Below are 19,748 nucleotides of genomic sequence, written 5' to 3' on the forward strand. Positions count from 1 at the left end.
CTCCCTGGCAGTTCCTTTGTTCCTCCCTGACCACAGGGCAAACTGGGCTGTGCCCACGCCCAGGGGACATATGACCCCCTCGCTGCATTTCCGTGAACCACGCCTAAGTGGAGGAGTCTCAAAACCGCCACCGCAGAAAGCTTACTTTAAAAAAAAAAAATGCATTTTTTTGATAGCATTTATTAAGCCCTTACTATGTGCAAAGCACTGTTCTAAGCGCTGGGGAGGTTACAAGGTGATCAGGTTGTCCCACGGGGAGCTCACAGTCTTCATCCCCATTTTATTCATTCATTCATTCAATCATATTTATTGAGCGCTTACTGTGTGTAGAGCACTGTACTAAGTGCTTGGGAAGTACAAGTTGGCAACGTATAGAGACGGTCCCTACCCAACAGTGGGCTCACAGTCTAGAAGGGGGAGACAGAGAACAAAACAAAACATATTAACAAAATAAAATAAATAGAATAAATTTGTACAAGTAAAATAGAGTAATAAATACATACAAACATATATACATATATGCAGGTGCTGTGGGGAAGGGAAGGAGGTAAGGCGGGGGGGATGGGGAGGGGAAAGAGGGGGAGTGGAAGGAGGGGGCTCAGTCTGGGAAGGCCTCCTGGAGGAGGTGAGCTCTCAGTAGGGCCTTGAAGGGAGGAAGAGAGCGAGCTTGGCGGATGTGGGGAGGGATTGGGGGCATTCCAGGCCAGGGGGATGACGTGGGCCGGTGTCGATGGCGGGACAGGCGAGAACAAGGCCCGGTGAGGAGATTAGCGGTGGCAGAGGAGCGGAGGGTGCGGGCTGGGCTGGAGAAGGAGGGAAGGGAGGTGAGGGAGGAGGGGGCGAGGTGCTGGACAGCCTTGAAGCCCAGGGTGAGGAGTTTCTGCCTGATGCGTAGGTTACAGATGAAGGAACTGAGGCCCAGAGAAGTTGTGACTTGCCCAAAGTCACACAGCTGACCAGTGGCGGAGCCGGAATTTGAACCCATGACCTCCAAAGCCCAGGTTCTTTCCACTGAGCCATGCTGCTTCTTTCTTGGAGAGCTTTTTAGGTTTCAGGGGGTACTTTTTTTTAAAATGTATTTTATTACTTTAACTGGGTCCTGGCGAGGTTAGTGGAATGGAAGGCTTCAGGCTTTTCCTGGGTAGGGCAAAGTGAGCTGGTGAGCTGGGATTGACTCACGGCCAATGGAGCTGGCGGAGCCTTGGGACCGGGGCTGGGGGAGGGATGGGAGAACCCCCCAAGCTCCTAGGGGAAACTGGGGCAGCAAACAGTCTCATGGCCAAACCGGGAGTCCCCTGCCCCTAGGGCCCTGCACCCCAGCAGGTCAGTCGGTCATATTTTTTGAGCGCTTACTGTGTGCAGAGCACTGAACTAAGTGCTTGGGAGGACCTGGGTTCTAATCCTGCTCCACCGCATGTCTATGTGACCTTAGACAAGTCACTTAACTTCTCTGGGCCTCATTCATTCATTCATTCAATCGTATTTATTGAGTGCTTACTGTGTGCAGAGCACTGTACTAAGCGCTTGGGAAGTCCAAGTTGGCAACATATAGAGACGGTCCCCACCCAACAGCGGGCTCACAGTCTAGAAGGGGGAGACAGAGAACAAAACCAAACATATTAACAAAATAAAATAAGTAGAATAAATATGTACAAGTAAAATAAATAAATAATAATAATAAATAGAGTAATAAATATGTACAAACATATATACAGGTGTTGTGGGGAAGGGAAGGAGGTAAGGCTGGGGGGGATGGAGAGGGGGAGGAGCGCTTAAGTATTTAAGCGCTTACTGTGTGCCAGCAATGTTCCAAGCGCTGGGTAGATAAAAGCTAATCATCATCATCATCAATTGTATTTATTGAGCGCTTACTATGTGCAGAGCACTGTACTAAGCGCTTGGGAAGTACAAATTGGCAACATACCAATCAGATTGAACACAGTCCATGTCCCACTTGGGGCTCACAGTCTTAACCCCCATTTTAAGATGAGGTGACTGAGGCACGGAGAAGTGAAGTGACTTGCCCAAGTTAACACAGACGAGTGGTGGAGCCCGGATTAGAACCCAGGTTCTTCCACACTGCTTCACTCCCGCTGCCAAGTGGCTTGGCCGGAGGGACGGGTTGAGGAGCTTAGCTCCTAATATAGCTGCTAATCCCCCGTAATGCCCTAAAGCCGGCCCCGGGCCTGGCACATTTTCGTGCGGCCAAGGAGGAGCGGGCCGCGGGGCGTGGAGTGCCAGCAGGTACCCGGGGTCTGGAGTGGGGAGCGGTGGAGGAGCGGCCGTGTGCCCCCCACTTATGCCAAAAGACATCCACGCCCTCCTCTCCCTTCCCCCTGCCGTGACCCAAGTGCGGGAGGAACTTCAGGATGGGAGGTGCCCCAGCAGGGTGGGTGGAGGAGCGGCTCTGTGCCCCCCACCTAAGCCAAGAAGCACCCACGGTCCTCTCGCCCCCGCCCTTGCCGTGGCCCGGGTGCGAGGAGGTGGCCCAGCGATGTCGGCAGAGCTCCTCCTCAGCCAAGAAACGCCCCCACCCCACCCCTCACTGCAGCCCAGGCCCACGGAGGACTTCAGAGGAGGAGGGGCTGCTTCAGGGGGGGAAAGGTCCATGCCACCCCCTTCGTCTACAGCGGGGCCGACCCGGCGGCCTCCCTCAGAGCCGCAGACCGTTCTGGCAGAAATGCAGAGGGCCGCCCATGGCTGCCCGGCCTCGGGCCAAGCCGGGCTCTCCCAGCGGACACCGGCGGGCCCTGGGCCGCCGCGGGGTGTACCTCCCCTCTCCCCCACCCCCCATGACACACAACATACACACAGCCGGCTCTGTCCTTAGAAGGCCGGGCCGTTGGCTCACTTCCGGTCGCCGCTTGGCTCGGGCCCTGTCAGCCCGCGGCCCCGGAGACTTTCTCTGTGTGCGGCTCAGCGGGGACGGAGCTGTTCAGCTGTGCGAGGCGCCCACCCGAACCTCCTCCTCCTCCTCCTCCTCCTCTCCCAGGGCTCTCCCCCTCCCTCTGCAGCTGGACTCCCCCCTCAGGTCTCTCCCCTCTCTCTCCTCAGGACTCCACCATCTCTCCCCACTCTCCCTTCAGGTTTTTCCTGTCTCTCCCCACTCTCCTAGGTTTCTCCCAGTCTCCCGCCCACCCCGGTCTCTCTCTCTTCTGTCTCCAAACTCTTAGGTCTCCTCCAGACTCTTCCCCCCGCATCTTCCCACTCTCTCCCACCTCTTCCCACTCTCTTAAATCTCCCCACTCTCCCCTCAGGTCTTTCTGGTCTCTTCCCACTCTCCCCTTAGGTCTCCCCCAGTCTCTCCCCTGTCTTTGGTCTCTCCCCTCTATTCTCTTCACACTCTCCCGTCTGTTCTCTTCATGCTCTCCCATCTGTTCTCTTCACTTTCTCCCCTCTGTTCTCTTCGCTTTCTCCCCTCTGTTCTCTTCACTCTCTCCCCTCTGTTCTCTTTGCTCTCTCCCCTCTGTTCTCTTTGCTCTCTCCCCTCTGTTCTCTTCATTCTGTCCCCTCTGTTCTCTTTACTCTCTCCCCTCTGTTCTCTTTGTTCTCTCCCCTCTGTTCTCTTTGTTCTCTACCCTCTGTTCTCTTTGCTCTCTCCCCCTCTTCTCTTTGCTCTCTCCCCCTCTTCTCTTTGCTCTCTCCCCTCTGTTCTCTTTGCTCTCTCCCCTCTGTTCTCTTCGCTCTCTCCCCTCTGTTCTCTTCGCTCTCTCCCCTCTGTTCTCTTTGCTATCTCCCCTCTGTTCTCTTTGCTCTCTCCCCTCTGTTCTCTCTGCTCTCTCCCCGTTCTCTTTGCTCTCCCCCCTGTTCTCTTTGCTCTCTTCCCTCTGTTCTCTTTGCTCTCTCCCCTCTGTTCTCTTTGCTCTCTCCCTTCTGTTCTCTTTGCTCTCTCCCTTCTGTTCTCTTTGCTCTCTTCCCTCTCTTCTCTTTGCTCTCTCCCCTCTGTTCTCTTTGCTCTCTCCCTTCTGTTCTCTTTGCTCTCTCCCTTCTGTTCTCTTTGCTCTCTCCCTTCTGTTCTCTTTGCTCTCTCCCTTCTGTTCTCTTTGCTCTCTTCCCTGTCTTCTCTTTGCTCTCTCCCCTCTGTTCTCTTTGCTCTCTCCCTTCTGTTCTCTTTGCTCTCTCCCTTCTGTTCTCTTTGCTCTCTCCCTTCTGTTCTCTTCGCTCTCTCCCTTCTGTTCTCTTCGCTGTCTCGCCTCTGTTCTCTTTGCGCTCTCCCCTCTGTTCTCTTCGCGCTCTCCCCTCTGTTCTCTTTGCTCTCTCCCCTCTGTTCTCTTCGCTCTCTCCCCTCTGTTCTCTTCGCTCTCTCCCCTCTGTTCTCTTTGCTCTCTCCCCTCTGTTCTCTTTGCTCTCTCCCCTCTGTTCTCTTCGCTCTCTCCCCTCTGTTCTCTTCACTCTCTCCCCTCTGTTCTCTTCGCGCTCTCCCCTATGTTCTCTTCACGTTCTTCCCCCTCTGTTCTCTTTGCGCTCTCCCCTCTGTTCTCTTCACTCTCTCCCCTCTGTTCTTTCTCCACAGACTGTCCCCTTGGGGCTCTCCTCCGCTTCTCCCGTTGGGTTGTTCCATTCCCATCCCTCCCCCCGTCTCGACGTGCCCCGGGCAGGTCATGACCAGCTCTCTCCTCTGCTTCCCCCTGTCCCAGAGTCCAGAGAGCCGCCCGTTCTGCAGGAAGGGGACGCTGAGTGCGCTGAAGCAGAGGTGGGAGAAGCCGGAGCGGAGCCCCCCGGCCGCCCCCGGGACGGAGCCCGAGCCGCCCAAAGCCGCCCCCGCCGTCCAGCCCCCCGGGCCCGAGGAGGCCGAGCACCGCCCCCCAGGAAGGGCCGACATGGAAATAAGCTGCCTGAGGGAACCCAGGCCGGAGGGCACCAGGGTCGACGCCAGCGAGGGCCCCGATGCCGCGGGCAAGATAGAGAAGTACAGCGTCCCCCTGAACCGCCTCAAGATGATGTTTGAGATGGGAGAAGTGGCAGTACAGCCCAAGGTAAGGACAAACCGGCCTGACGGGGCCCATCGCCCCCTCCCTGCGAGTCACTGGTTCTTACAGAGCACGGTAGTCGACATGATCCCTGCCCTCTAGGAGCTTACCATCTGGAGGTGGGCATTAAAGTAAATCAGAGACAGTGAAGCAACAGAGTAGGGTGTGACAGAAATACTATTGATTTGATAAATGCTGGGGGGATGGGGATAATAATAATGACAATGATAATGGTATTTATTAAGCGCTTAACATGTGCCAAGAACTATTCTAAGCGCCGATTGGGTTCAGTCATTCATTCAATCATATTTATTTAGCACCTACTGTGTGCAGAGCACCATACTAAGCTCTTGGGAAGTACAAGTTGGCAACACATAGAGACGGTCCCAACCCAACCACGGGCTCACAGTCTAGAAGGGGTCAAAAGTGCCACTTCTAATTGATTTTTAATAACTGTCTCCCCCTCCAAACTGTAAGCTTGCTGTGGACAGGGAATGTGTCTACCAACTCTGTTATGTTGTTACAGGGTACTCTCCCAAGCTCTCAGCCCAATGCTCTACACAAAGTAAGCATTCAGTAAATACAGTTGATTGGTTGATTGTCTCCCCCACCAGACTGCAGGGTCCTTGAGGACAGGGATCATTTCTACATACTCCATCGTATCGTGCCCTCCCAAGCGCTTAGTAAAGAGCTCTGCTCTCAGCGCTCAGTCAATACCATTGTCCGACTTGACCAGAGTGGTTGGACCCAAGTGCTGAGAAGATGCAGGAGGGATGGAGATGAGGGTGGGAAGGTGATGATTAGATGTGATTTTGGTAGGGCTTTGAAGACGGAGAGAGCGTGCCGGTCTGTCGGATGTGAAAGGGGATGATCACGGCTTGAATCGCTCTCCCGCCGGGGGAGAATCCTCCAGTTGGGGCTGGGATTGGCGCTATCCAACCTGGCTTGGTCCAGGGCTGCTAAATGTGGGAAGGAGCCAGAAGGGATAGTTTGGGCGAAGGTGCCTGTCAGTAGTAGCCCAGTGGCTGGAAATCCGTCCCGGGGTCATGGCGTGCCAGACCAGCCTTCCCCATTATCTTCCCTTTCCGGACCCGAGCCATCCCCTCCCCCAGAGAGAGACTGTAAACTCACAGTGGGCAGGGAATGTATCTGTTCTGTTGTATCGTCGTCTTCCAAGTGTTTAGTACAGTGCTGTGCACACAATAGTGCTCAATCAATACGACCGACCGATTACTCTTAGCTGTGAGGGGGCTCTGCGTGGCTGCTAACCTCCCCACCTGGGCTCCCCCAAAATGTCTCCCGTCCACCCAAACCCTCTCCCTTCCCGGGAAGTCTAGCTGTGGCTTCCACCAGTCCTGACTTGCCCCCGAGGCCTCCCCAAGCCTGCCTCTTCCCCGCAACTGCTCAGGAAACTCGATCCCGATCTCACATGTGGACTGCAGACGGGTCCCCGAGGGGAATTACTTGACTAGAAAATGAGTTGCACATATGCCAGCGACTCGGAACACGCGGTCCTGGGGCCGCCTCACTGCCTGAGGGGTTTTCCTCTGGGTTTGCGTCTCGGTTTGCGCGTGTTTTCCAGTCCTCTCAAAGTTTCCTATATAAACCGACTTTGTCTCGTACGGGCCGGGTGGCGCGAACGTTTGCAGGGCCCAAATGAAAGATCTCGGGAGGGCGTGGAAGCAGAGCTCTTAATTTTCAGTCCCCGATGACATCTCGGGGTGGTCGTCCGCAGCTGAGGCACCTGGCCTGGATCTCTGCCCCCCATCAACTGCCGCAGGGGCGGTGGAAATCCCTTATTTCTGCCCCTGATGAGAATTCGAACCAGAGGGAAGTGGGGGTGGAGTTAAATTCCCGGAGCGCTTTCCAGGAGGAAATGCCACTGATGGATTGAGGACTGATGTGGGGTGGGAGGGCGGCCAGGGACCTACAGAGCCCGGCTAAAGGAAGTCTCGGGAGAGGTTTTGGGGGGGGATCCGGTCAACTTTCTGGGAAGTTTGGAACGCACCCAGGAGGGACATTGGCGCATCCCTCCTCCGTGTCGAATCCAACTGGTATCCGGGGCTGCCACGTGGCCTCAGGCCGCCCCCACCCCGGCCCGCTTCAGCCCACTGAAAAGTGCTGCCCGGGCCGTGCCTGGTTCATTCAGAAACCCACGGTTCCTCCGGGCTGAGTCCGCTCCTCTTCGCTCCAGCCTGGATCCAAGGGGGCGGGGCGGGAGGGAGGAGGAGAGGAATTTGGAGAGCAAGGAGAAAAATGTTAGAAGTCTGAAATGACGGGGAGTGGGGAGGAAGGCCTCTGTCGGACTGTCAAAGGAGCATTGTGAGCTTCCTGCTTGCAGCCCCTGGGAAGGGGCTTGGAGGGGCCGACTGAGGTCAGACCGGCATATACAAGGCGGGTTCAGCGATGCGGGAGGGTCCTCCCCGTTTGCGTACCCCCGCAAGACTCCCCGAGTTTCCCACATCTCAGCCAGATTCAGTCAGTCGTATTTACTGAGCGCTCACTGTGTGCACAGCACCGTACTAAGCACGTGGGAGAGTATGATACAGTGGCTTCGGTTGCTGGAGAAGCAGCGTGGCTCAGTGGAAAGAGCACGGGCTTTGGAGTCAGGGGGCATGGGTTCGAATGCTGGCTCTGCCAATTGTCAGCTGTGTGACTTTGGGCAAGTCACTTAACTTCTGTGCCTCAGTTCCCTCATCTGTAAAATGGGGATTAAGACTGTGAGCCCCCCATGGGACAACCTGATCTCCTTGTAACCTCCCCAGCGCTTGGAACAGTGCTTTTCACATAGTAAGTGCTTAATAAATGCCATTATTATTATTATTACCTCCTGGCGGCCTGTTCGGGGAAGAAATCTGGTCCAAACGGTCACTCCAGAGACAAACGGCAAACAGAGAGTGTGACGGGATCCAGATCAAAATGACTAACTCGCCGACAAAGGTCATTCGTCTTCCCAGGCATCCAGCGGTGGGCAACTTGTACTTCCCAAGCGCTTAGTACAGTGCTCTGCACACAGTAAGCACTCAATAAATACGATTGATTGATTGATTGATTGACAGAGCAATCCGAGAGGGACGCTGGCTCGTGAGGGTGGCACCGGGGGAGGTGTTTGAGGACGGGGCATCCGGGGAGACTAGCAAAGGAAGCTTCATCTCGCTCCCACTCTAATGGCAGAGAAGAGTTTGCTCTTCACCTCTCTAAAAGACTTCCTGTTTGGGGGAATCAATCAATCAATCAATCAATTGTATTTATTGAGCGCTTACTGTGTGCAGAGCACTGTACTAAGCGCTTGGGAAGTCCAAGTTGGCAACATCTAGAGACAGTCCCTACCCAACAGTGGGCTCACGGTCTAAAAGGGGGAGACAGAGAACAAAACCAAACACGCTGACAAAATAAAATAAATAGATATGACAAGAAACAGAGGACGAGTCAACCAGCGAGAGCCTGCGGGCAGTGTTAGATAAACTGAGGCCATTTCTCGGCAAGCATTGACCCCGTATGGGCCCCAAGAGCAGAGCCGTCCTTCAGTTGGCCCACGAAGCGGCGGACGTGTCCACGGGACTGGGCGCAGGCTTGATCCACCCGGGCCCGGGAGAGCTCGGAGGCAGAGATAAGGGCTGATCTCAGAAAACCGGGAATCCGTTCCAACTTCCCGCAGGGAGAAAGCGGAGGGAGGCACCACCGCAAATTCCCTGAGGGGATTCCGTGCCTGAAGCCCCATCTTAACCCCCTCCTCTTTGCCCCCCTCTCCCTCAAGGTAATATTAATAACTGGTGTTTAAACGCTTATTCCGTGCCAAGCCCTGTTCAAAGTGCTGGTACAGATCCAAGAAAATCAGGTCAGACGTAGTCCCCCGTACCACATGGGACTCACAGTTGAAGTAATAATAACAATAATAATAATAATGGTATTTATTAAGTGCTTACTATGTGCAAAACACTGTTCTAAGCGCTGGGGAGGATACAAGGTGATCAGGTTGTCCCACGGGGGGCTCACAGTCTTCATCCCCATTTTCCAGATGAGGGAACTGAGGCGCAGAGAAGTGAAGTGAAGTCACCCAGCCGACAAGTGGCAGAGCCGGAATTTGAACCCATGACCTCTGACTCCAAAGCCCGGGCTCTTTCCACTGGGCCACGCTGCTTCCTGTTTTAACGTAGGACGTTAATAACGTAGGAGATAACGTAGGAATAACGTAGGAGATACGTTATTATCCCCGTTTTACAGATGAGGAAACTGAGGCCCAGAGAAACGAAGTGACTTGCTCGCTGTCACCTGGGAGGCGAGTAACAGAGTCAGGGTTAGAACTAAGGTTCCCTGACGCCCAGGCTCGGACTCTCTCTCCATTAGGCGCTTAGAACAGTGCTTTGCACATAGTAAGCGCTTAATAAATGCCATCATCATTATTATTATTATTAGGCCACATAGTTATTCCTCATGCCTTGGGAATCCAAGCCCTGCCCACTGCCTACAGGATGCAAACAACTGGTTTATTTATTTTACTTGTTTGTTTATTTTACCTGTACGTATTTATTCTATTTATTTTTATTTTGTTAATATGTTTTGTTCTCTGTCTCCCCCTTCTAGACTGTGAGCCCACTGTTGGGTAGGGACCGTCTCTAGATGGTGCCAACTTGTACTTCCCAAGCGCTTAGTACAGTGCTCTGCACACAGTAAGTGCTCAATAAATACGATTGAATGAATGAATGAATGAACTGGTGGGAAAGATTTTCCGCATGACGCGGAGGGAGGCGAGGCCTTAGCGACTTCACTTAGATGTTTGTCGAACGACACGTTAAGGGGGAGGCGATCCAGGCAGCGACTCGTAGCATAATAATAAGTATGCTATTTGTTAAGCGCTTACTATGTGCCGGGCACTGTATTGAGCGCTGGGGTGGATACAGTCAAATCGGGTTGGACGCAGTCCCTGGCCCCTATGGAGCACACAGTTTCAATCCCCGTTTTACAGAGGAAGTGACCGAGGAACAGAGAAATGAAGTGACTTGCAGACAGCAGACTAGCGGTGCTGTCGGGATTAGAACCCGTGACCTGACTCCCAAGCCCGGGCTCGCTCTACTATGCGTAGCCCAGAGTGGGGAGAGGCTGGAGGCCGGGAGACCAGCGAGGAGGCTGACACGGTCGTCTTAACCATAAAGAGCTTGAACTGGGGTGTTGGATCTGAGAAGTTGGCAGAAAGAAGCGGCCAAATGAGGCCGTAGCTTGTTGGCAAGAATTAAATAGGGGCAGGGGGTCAGTTCCCAATGCCTAGTTCGGTGCTCTGCACAAGGTAATCAATTGATTGTATTTATTGAGCACTTCCTGTGTGCAGAGCACTGTACTAAGCACTTGGGAGAGTCCAGTATAACAGAGTTGGTAGACATGTTCCCTGTCTACAGTGATCTTACAGTCTAGCGGGAGAGACAGACGTTAATATAAATAAAAATAAATGACGGATATGGACCAAAGTGCGAACAAGTCATTCATTCATTCAGTCGTATTTATTGAGCGCTTACTGTGTGCAGAGCACTCTACTAAGCGCTTGGGAAGTACAAGTTGGCAACATATAGAGGCATATATATGTATGTATGTTTGTACATATTTATTACTCTATTTTACTTGTACATATCTATTCTATTTATTTTATTTTGTTAGTATGTTTGGTTTTGTTCTCTGTCTCCCCCTTTTCGACTGTGAGCCCACTGTTGGGTAGAGACTGTCTCTATATGTTGCCAACTTGTACTTCCCAAGCGCTTAGTACAGTGCTGTGCATACAATAAGCGCTCAATAAATACGATTGATTGATTGATTGATATAGAGACGGTCCCTACCCAGCAGCAGGCTCACAGTCTAGAAGGGGGAGACAGACAACAAAACATATTAACAAAATAAAATAAATAGAATAAATATGTACAAATTAAATCAATAGAGTAATAAATACGCACAAACATAAATACAGGTGCAGTGGGGAGGGGAAGGAGGTGAGGCGGGGGGATGGGAAGGGGGAGAGGAAGGAGGGGGCTCAGTCTGGGAAGGCCTCTTGGAGGAGATGGGCCTTCGGTAAGGCTTTGAAGAGGGGGAGAGTCATTGTCTGTCGGATTTGAGGAAGGAGGGAGTGCCAGGCCAGAGGCAGGATGTGGGCGAGAGGTCGGCGACAAGATTGATGAGGTAGATTGAGTAGGTTAAGCGCTCAATAAATACCATTGATTGACTAATGGATTGATGCCAAGGTCGTGGGCTTTGGGGCCGAGGCGGTTGGTGATGCCATCGAGAGATGGGAAGGCTAGCGGGGTGCCGTGAAGGAAGGAGGGAGGGTAAGAATTTGAGTCTTAAGCGTGATGTTCGCATCAGACATCGTCCGTGTCCCACTCGGGGCTCCCAAACGAAGGGATGCAGGCTGGGAGTCATTTTCTCATCTCCATTGTATAGATGAGGCAACTGAGGCTCAGACGGTTCATTCATTGTCGTATTTATTCATTCGTTCAAGTGAATTTATTGAGCACTTATTACAGTAATAATAATAACATTAAGTGCTTACTATGTGCAAAGCACTGTTCTAAGCGCTGGGGAGGTTACAAGGTAATCAGGTTGTCCCACTGGTTGCTCACAGTTTTAATCCCCATTTTACATATGAGGGAACTGAGGCCCAGAGAAGTGAAGTGACTTGCCCAAAGTCACACAGCTGACAGTTGGTGGAGCCGGGATTTGAACCCCTGGCCTCTGACTCCAAAGCCCGGGCTCTTTCCACTGAGCCAGGCTTGCGGAGCACTGTACTAAGCGCTTGGGAAAGTATGCTAGAACAATAAACAGACACATTCCCAGCCCGCAATGAGCTTACAGTCTAGAGAGGGAGACGCACATTCATATAAATAAACAAATTGTAGATGGGTACATCATAAGTGCTGTGGGGCCGGGAGTCAGGGTGAATAATAGTAGTAATAATGATGGCATTTGTTAAGCGCTTACTATGTGCAAAGCACTGTTCTAAGCGCTGGGGAGGTTCCCAGGTGATCAGGTTGTCCCACGGGGGGCTCACAGTTTTAATCCCCATTTTCCAGATGAGGGAACTGAGGCCCAGAGAAGTGAAGTGACTTGCCCAAAGTCACCCCGCTGACAAGTGGCAGAGCTGGGATTTGAATAAAGGGAGCAAGTCAGGGTGACGCAGAAGGGAGTGAGAAAAGAGGAAAGGAGGGCTTAGGGAAGGCTTCTTGGAGGAGGTGGACCTTCAGTAAGGTTTTGAAGCAGGGGGAGAGTAGGGACCTGCCCCAGGCCACTCGGCAGAGCTGGAGGAGGAGGGAGCATGAAAGGTGATCAGGGGAAAAAGGAGTAATGGGGCGGATAGGTAAGATCAATCAATCGTATTTATTGAGCGCTTACTGTGTGCAGAGCACTGTACTATGCGCTTGGGAAGTACAAGTTGGCAACATATAGAGACAGTCCCTACCCAACAGTGGGCTCACAGTCTAGAAGAGGGAGACAGAGAACGAAACCAAACATACTAACAAAATAAAATAAATAGAATAGATATGTACATGTAAAATAAATAAATAAATGGAGTAATAAATATGTACAAAAATATATACATATATACAGGTGCTGTTGGGAAGGGAAGGAGGTAAGACGGGAGATGGAGGGGGGACGAGGGGGAGAGGAAGAGACCACTGGACCTGGCTAAGAGGAGGCCCTGGCCACCGCCGACCCTGGAGAGCGGGTTTCTGTGGACTGAAGTGGGGCTGGTCAGCAGGCCAGAGGACTGCTTCCGGCACACCTCTCCCAAAATTGGGCCACCTTGGGACGCTCCCGACGATTAGGAGGGTGGACAGGCCCAGGAATAATAATAATAATAATAATGGCATTTATTAAGCGCTTACTCTGTGCAAAGCACTGTTCTAAGCGCTAGGGAGGTTACAAGGTGATCAGATTGTCCCACGGGGGGCCCACAGTCTTCATCCCCATTTGACAGATGAGGTAACTGAGGCCCAGAGAAGTGAAGTGACTTGCCCAAAGTCACACAGCTGACAATTGGCGGAGGCGGGATTTGAACCCATGACCTCTGACTCCAAAGCCCGGGCTCTTTTCCACTGAGCCACGCTGAAGGGCCCAAGCGTGGGCAAGAGTGTCGCACTTCCCGTGCCCAGCCAGCCAGAACCAACGGGGCCACTGCCCTTATTAATAATAATAATAATGATGATATTTGTTAAGTGCTTACTATGTGCCGAGCACTGTTCTGAGCACTGGGATAGATACAAGGTGATCAGGTTGTCCCACGTGGAGCTCACAATCTTAGTCCCCATTTTACAGACGAGGGAACTGAGGCCCAGAGAAGTGAAGGAACTTGCCCAAAGTCACACAGCTGACAAGTGGCGGAGCCGGGATTAGAACCCAGGACCTCTGACTCCCAAGCCCGTGTTGGTTCCACTAAGCCACACTGCTTCTCTAGCTTGTTCTCCCAGGTTGGGAACACCAGCTCACGGGGCCCCAAATGCCCGCCACCCAGAGCTATTTTGATTGACTTCCTGCAGCATTGAATTTCCTACGGCAGCTGCACACCGTATAAAGAAGGATTTCCTCCCCTCTCAATTAGCCGGCCATTCCATCTCTCCCACCTGACCCTCAGAGAATTCACCCTTTTTTTTTTATGGTATCTGTTAAGCCCTTACTATGTGTCGAAATACTGTTCTAAGCACTGGGGTGGTAATAATAATAATAATTGTGATATTTGTTAAGCACTTACTATGTGCCAAGCACTGTACTAAGCCCTGGGGTGGATACAAGTAAATCAGGTCTCATAGGGGACTCACAGTCTCAATTCCCTTTTTACAGATGAGGTAACTGGGGCACAGAGAAGTGAAATGACTTGCCCAAGGTCACACAGCAGACATGTAGCAGAGCCGGGATTAGAACCCATGACCTTCCAACTTCCAGGCCCGGGCTCTATCCACTAGGCTGTGCCGCTTCTCGTAAGTGAATTAGGTTTGACACAGTCTCTGTCCCAGTCGAAGGAGGGAGGAAAGGAGAACTGAGGGAAAGAGAAGTGATTTGCCCAAGGTCACATGGGCAGAACTGAGATTAGAACCCAAGTCCTCTGACTCGTAGGTTCGGACTCTTTCCTCTAGGCCACGCCGCTTCTTCGGTGACTAGAGGATAGTAGTAATGATAGCATTTATTAAGCGCTTACTATGTGCAAAGCACTGTTCTGAGCACTGGGGAGGTTACAAGGTGCTCAGGTTGTCCCACGGGAGGCTCACAGTCTTAATCCCCATTTTACAGATGAGGGAACTGAGGCCCAGAGTAGTAAAAGTCACGCAGCTGACAATTGGCGGAGCCGGGATTTGAACCCATGACCTCTGACTCCAAAGCCCCGGGCTCTTTCCACCGAGCCACGCCAAATCATCATCATCAATCGTATTTATTGAGCGCTTACTGTGTGCAGAGCACTGTACTAAGTGCTTGGGAAGTACAAATTGGCAACATATAGAGACAGTCCCTACCCAACAGTGGGCTCACAGTCTAAAAGGGGGAGACAGAGAACAAAACCAAACATACTAACAAAATAAAATAAATAGAATAGATATGTACAAATAAATAGAGTAAAAACCATCTGACAGGCAGTGACTCTCCCCACTTCAAAACCGTATTGAAGGCCCGTCTCCTCCATGAGGCCTTCCCTGACTGCACCCTCCTTTCCTTCCCCCCCACCGCTCCCTTCTGCGTCGCCCCGACTTGCTCCCTTTCTTCATGCCCCGCTCCCAGCCCCACGCCACTTACGTCCGTATCTCTAATTTATTTATTTCTATTAACGCCTGCTTTCCCCTCTGGACTGTAAGCTTGCGGTTGGCAGGGAATGTGCCTGTGATATTGCTGGGTTGCCCCCTCCCAAGCGTTCAGTACAGTGTTCTGCACAATGGGCCAAGAATCGTGTTGGATTCTTGCCAGTCGTGCCAAGGATGAAGAATCGTGTCCCCTCCGCACACCCCTTCCTTACCCTCGCCCCATCACTACCGCCTTCCCAGGCTTCCCTTGGGATCGGGGGGCGAGGACCGGTCACCCCCCTTTTCAGATCCTCTGTCCTCTCCACCAAGCCTCCTTCCAAGCAATTGGTTTTCCCAAGATCCCAGGGCTGAGAAGTAGCATGGCCTAACGGATACAGTCTGGGCCCGGGAGTTGGAAGGACCGCTACCCTGCTAGTTCAAGCTCTCATCCTATCCCGTCTGGACTACTGCACTAGCCTTCTCTCTGATCTCCCATCCTCGTGTCTCTCTCCACTTCAATCCATACTTCATGCTGCTGCCCGGATTATCTTTGTCCAGAAACGCTCTGGACATATCACTCCCCTCCTCAAAAACCTCCAATGGCTACCGATCAATCTGCGCATCAGGCAGAAACTCCTCACCCTGGGCTTCAAGGCTGTCCATCACCTCGCCCCCTCCTACCTCACCTCCCTTCTCTCCTTCTACTGCCCAGCCCGCACCCTCCGCTCCTCCACCACTAATCTCCTCACTGTACCTCGCTCTCGCCTGTCCCGCCATCGACCCCCGGCCCCCCGTCCTCCCCCGGGCCTGGAATGCCCCCAATCCCTCTGCCCATCCGCCAAGCTAGCTCTCTTCCTCCCTTCAAGGCCCTGCTGAGAGCTCACCTCCTCCAGGAGGCCTTCCCAGACTGAGCCCCTTCTTTCCTCTCCCCCTCGTCCCCCTCTCCATCCCCCCGTCTTACCTCCTTCCCTTCCCCACAGCACCTGTATATATGTATATATGGTTGTACATATTTATTACTCTGTTTATTTATTTATTTATTTATTTTACTTGTACATTTCTATCCTACTTATTTTATTTTGTTGGTATGTTTGGTTCTGTTCTCTGTCTCCCCCTTTTAGACTGTGAGCCCACTGTTGGGTAGGGACTGTCTCTATGTGATGCCAATTTGTACTTCCCAAGCGCTTAGTACAGTGCTCTGCACATAGTAAGCGCTCAATAAATACGATTGATTGATTGATTGACCTGGGTTCTCAATCTGGCTCGGCCACTTGTTGGCCGTGTGACCCTGAGCGAGTCACTTCACTCCTCTGGGCCTCAGTTATTTTACTTGTACATATCTGTTCTATTTATTTTATTTTGTTAGTATGTGTGGTTTTGTTCTCTGTCTCCCCCTTTTAGACTGTGAGCCCACTGCTGGGTGGGGACTGTCTCTATATGTTGCCAACTTGGACTTCCCAAGCACTTAGTACAGTGCTCTGCACACAGTAAGCGCTCAATAAATACGATTGATGATAATGATGACTATGAGCCTTATGCGGGACAGGGACTGTGTCCAACCTGATTAGCTTGTATCTACTTCAGCACTTAGTACAGTGCCTGGCACACAGTAAGCGCTTATCAAATACCGTAAAAAAAAAAGATTAGGGGGTGAACATTAGTGTCTCCTTCCATATCCCTGCCCTGGCACTGCCACCATCCCAAGCTCCGCAGAGGGGAAATGGGGGACCAACCACCCCCTCTTTAGATCCCCCCATCCTCTCACCAAGCCTCATTCCGAGACATGTGTGTTTTTTTCCACGATCACGGGGCGGAGAAGAGGGACCATCCCAGACCCTGAGCCGGACCCTCTGAGGACGGGAGGGATGCCCGAAGGAACGAGAGTGGCCCGTCACCTGACGGGAAAGAGGATGTGAGGGGTGGGGAGAGGCCACGGCATAGGAAATTCCTGAAAGCTTTTCAGCGTCTTCCCATTAAAAAAAGAAAGTATATATTTTTCACTTCCCCTCTCCTAGTGGATTAGACACTTGGGAAGTGAAAGAGAGAGCGGCCGGGGCTGAGCGCTACCTTGTTTGAATTCCCAAACTCAAACAAGCTTGGCTTGGCGTGGACTTGGGCTCAGGCCTGGGATTCAAAGGGATTCGGGTTCTAATTCCAGCTCTGCCGCTTGCCTACTGTGTTACCTTGGGCAAGTCTCTCCCAGGTGCTTAGTTCAGTGCTTTGCACACAGTAAGCGCTCAGTAAATACGAATGAATGAAGTCACTTCTCCACTCTTCAGCCCTGTTTTTGTGTGTTTGTCTTTTTTGTTCGTCTTCTAGTATTTAGGCGCTTACTATGTGCTGGGCACTGCTCTAGTAATAATAATAATGATGATGATGGCATTTATTAAGCGCTTACTATGTGCAGAGCACTGTTCGAAGCGCTGGGGAGGTTACAAGGTGATCAGTATGCCCCATGTGGGGCTCACAGTCTTAATCCCCATTTTACAGATGAGGTCACTGAGGCCCAGTGAAGTGACTTGCCCAAAGTCACACAGCTGACAATGGGTGGAGCCGGGATTTGAACCCATGACCTCTGACTCCAAAGCCCGGGCTCTTTTCCACTGAGCCACGCTGCTTCTCTAAGCACTGGGCTAGATGGGGTAGATGCAAGATAATCAGGTTGGACACAGTGGGACTCGCAGTCTCAATCCCCATTTTACCGGTGAGGTCATTGAGGCCCAGGCTCCACCACTAATCCCGGCTCCAGTCACCTCACTTCTCTGTGCCTCAGTTCCCTCATCTGTAAAATGGGGATTAAGACTGTGAGCCCCACGTGGGACAACCTTGATTACCCTGTAACCTCCCCAGCGCTTAGAACAGTGCTTTGCACATAGTAAGCGCTTAATAAATGCCATCATTATTATTATTATGTGCCCAAGGTCACGCAGCAGACAAGTGGTGGAGTCAGGATTAGAACCCAGGTCCTTCTGACGCCCGGGCTGTACCCACTAGGTCTTGCAGTCCCATACCAAGATGGTACCCGCTCTGATTAGCTCTGTGACTTTGGTTAAGTCACTTAACTTCTCTGGGCCTCAGTTCCCTCATCTGTAAAATGGGGATGAAGACTGTGAGCCCCACGTGGGACAACCTGGTCACCTTGTAAATTCCCCAGCGCTTAGAACAGTGCTCTGCACATAGTAAGCACTTAATAAATGCCATTGTTATTATTGTTATTAGCCCAGAGCTTGGCACATAGTAAGTGAACCTGGAGGGAGCACATTGGATAGGAATAAAACAAGTCATCCCCCTCGTCCCCCTCTCCATCCCCCCCATCTTACCTCCTTCCCTTCCCCACAGCACCTGTATATATGTATAAAAGTTTGTACATATTTATTACTCTATTTATTTATTTATTTTACTTGTCCATATCTATTCTATTTATTTTATTTTGTTAGTATGTTTGGTTTTGTTCTCTGTCTCCCCCTTTTAGACTGTGAGCCCACTGTTGGGTAGGGGCCGTCTCTATATGTTGCCAACTTGGACTTCCCAAGCGCTTAGTACAGTGCTCTGCACACAGTAAGCGCTCAATAAATACGATTGATGGTGATGATGATGATGATGATAAATACAATTGATGATGATGATGATTAGCTCAGAGCTTGGCACATAGTGAACCTGGAGGGAGCACATTGGATAGGAAGAAAGCAAGTCATCCCCCTCGTCCCCCCTCCATCCCCCCATCTTACCTCCTTCCCTTCCCCACAGCACCTAAATATATGTATATATGTTTGTACAGATTTATTACTCTATTTATTGATTTATTTTACTTGTACATATCTATTCTATTGATTTTATTTTGTTAGTATGTTTGGTTTTGTTCTCTGTCTCCCCCTTTTAGACTGTGAGCCCACTGTTGGGTAGGGACCGTCTCTATATGTTGCCAACTTGGACTTCCCAAGCGCTTAGTACAGTGCTCTGCACACAGTAAGCGCTCAATAAATACGATTGATTGATTGATTGATCCTGGCCCGGTTCTTAGACTTGACCCCTCGATGAAGAAGGGGCAGGTGTGGTTTGGGGGGTTGCAGAGTGTTCAGCAGAGCAACCCCAGAGTAGGAGCTTTCAAAAGGGGAGTGTCTTCGGGCGGGGGACGTTCGGTTCGGAGGGTTGGACGGGTCTTCCCCCTCACTCTTCTTCTTCTTCCTTGTGGTATTGTTAAGCGCTTACTATAATAATAATAATAATAATAATGATGGTGTTAAGCGCTTACTATGCGCAAAGCACTGCTCTAAGCTCTGGGGGGAATACAAGGCGATCAGGTTGTCCCACAGGGGGGCTCACAGTCTTCATCCCCATTTTACAGATGAGGGAACTGAGCCGCAGAGAAGTGAAGTGACTTGCCCAAAGTCACACAGCTGACAATTAGGGGAGCCGGGATTTGAACCCATGACCTCTGACTCCAAAGCCCGGGCTCTTTCCACTGAGCCACGCCGCTTCCTTGAGCCACGCTGCTTCCTATGTGCCAGGCATAGTGTTCTAAACTTTGGGGTAGATCCAAGGTAATCAGGTTGACTACAGTCCGTTGTGGGGCTCACAGTCTTCAGCGCGGCTCGGTGAAAAGAGCCCGGGCTTTGGAGTCAGAGGTCATGGGTTCAAATCCCGGCTCCGCCAACCGTCAGCTGTGTGACTTTGGGCAAGTCACTTCTCCGTGCCTCAGCGACCTCATCTGTAAAATGGGGATTAAGACTGTGAGCCCCCCCGTGGGACAACCTCATCACCTTGTAACCTCCCCACAGTGCTTTGCACATAGTAAGCGCTCAGTAAATGCCGTTAGTATTATTATCCCCATTTTGCAGGTGAGGGAACGGAGGCTCAGAGAAGTGAAGTGGTCACAGATGAGACCCGTGGCGGAGCCGGGATCAGAACGCGGGTCCTCCTTACTCCCAGGCCTGTGCTGTATCCACTAGGGATTGAAACCATTGACTGTCTGCTGGGAGCAGAGCACTGTACTTAGCGATCTGGCGAGTTCCGAGTTAATAGACGCCCCTTG

At 51.6% G+C, this 19,748-nt stretch overlaps 1 protein-coding gene across 4 annotated transcripts in view; it reads left to right on the forward strand.

The window, feature by feature from the left end:
- Positions 1-19,748, forward strand: part of LIMA1 (LIM domain and actin binding 1) — a 99,041-nt gene that overhangs the window by 52,692 nt on the left and 26,601 nt on the right. For all 4 annotated transcript variants that reach the window (XM_038752296.1, XM_038752299.1, XM_038752298.1 and 1 more), the window contains exon 4: positions 4,638-4,976. In XM_038752296.1, coding sequence (XP_038608224.1) covers positions 4,638-4,976 — 339 coding nt within the window. The remainder of the gene's footprint in view (positions 1-4,637; positions 4,977-19,748) is intronic.

This window comes from Tachyglossus aculeatus, chromosome 10 (genome assembly GCF_015852505.1).
Source record: "Tachyglossus aculeatus isolate mTacAcu1 chromosome 10, mTacAcu1.pri, whole genome shotgun sequence".
NCBI lineage: Eukaryota > Metazoa > Chordata > Mammalia > Monotremata > Tachyglossidae > Tachyglossus > Tachyglossus aculeatus.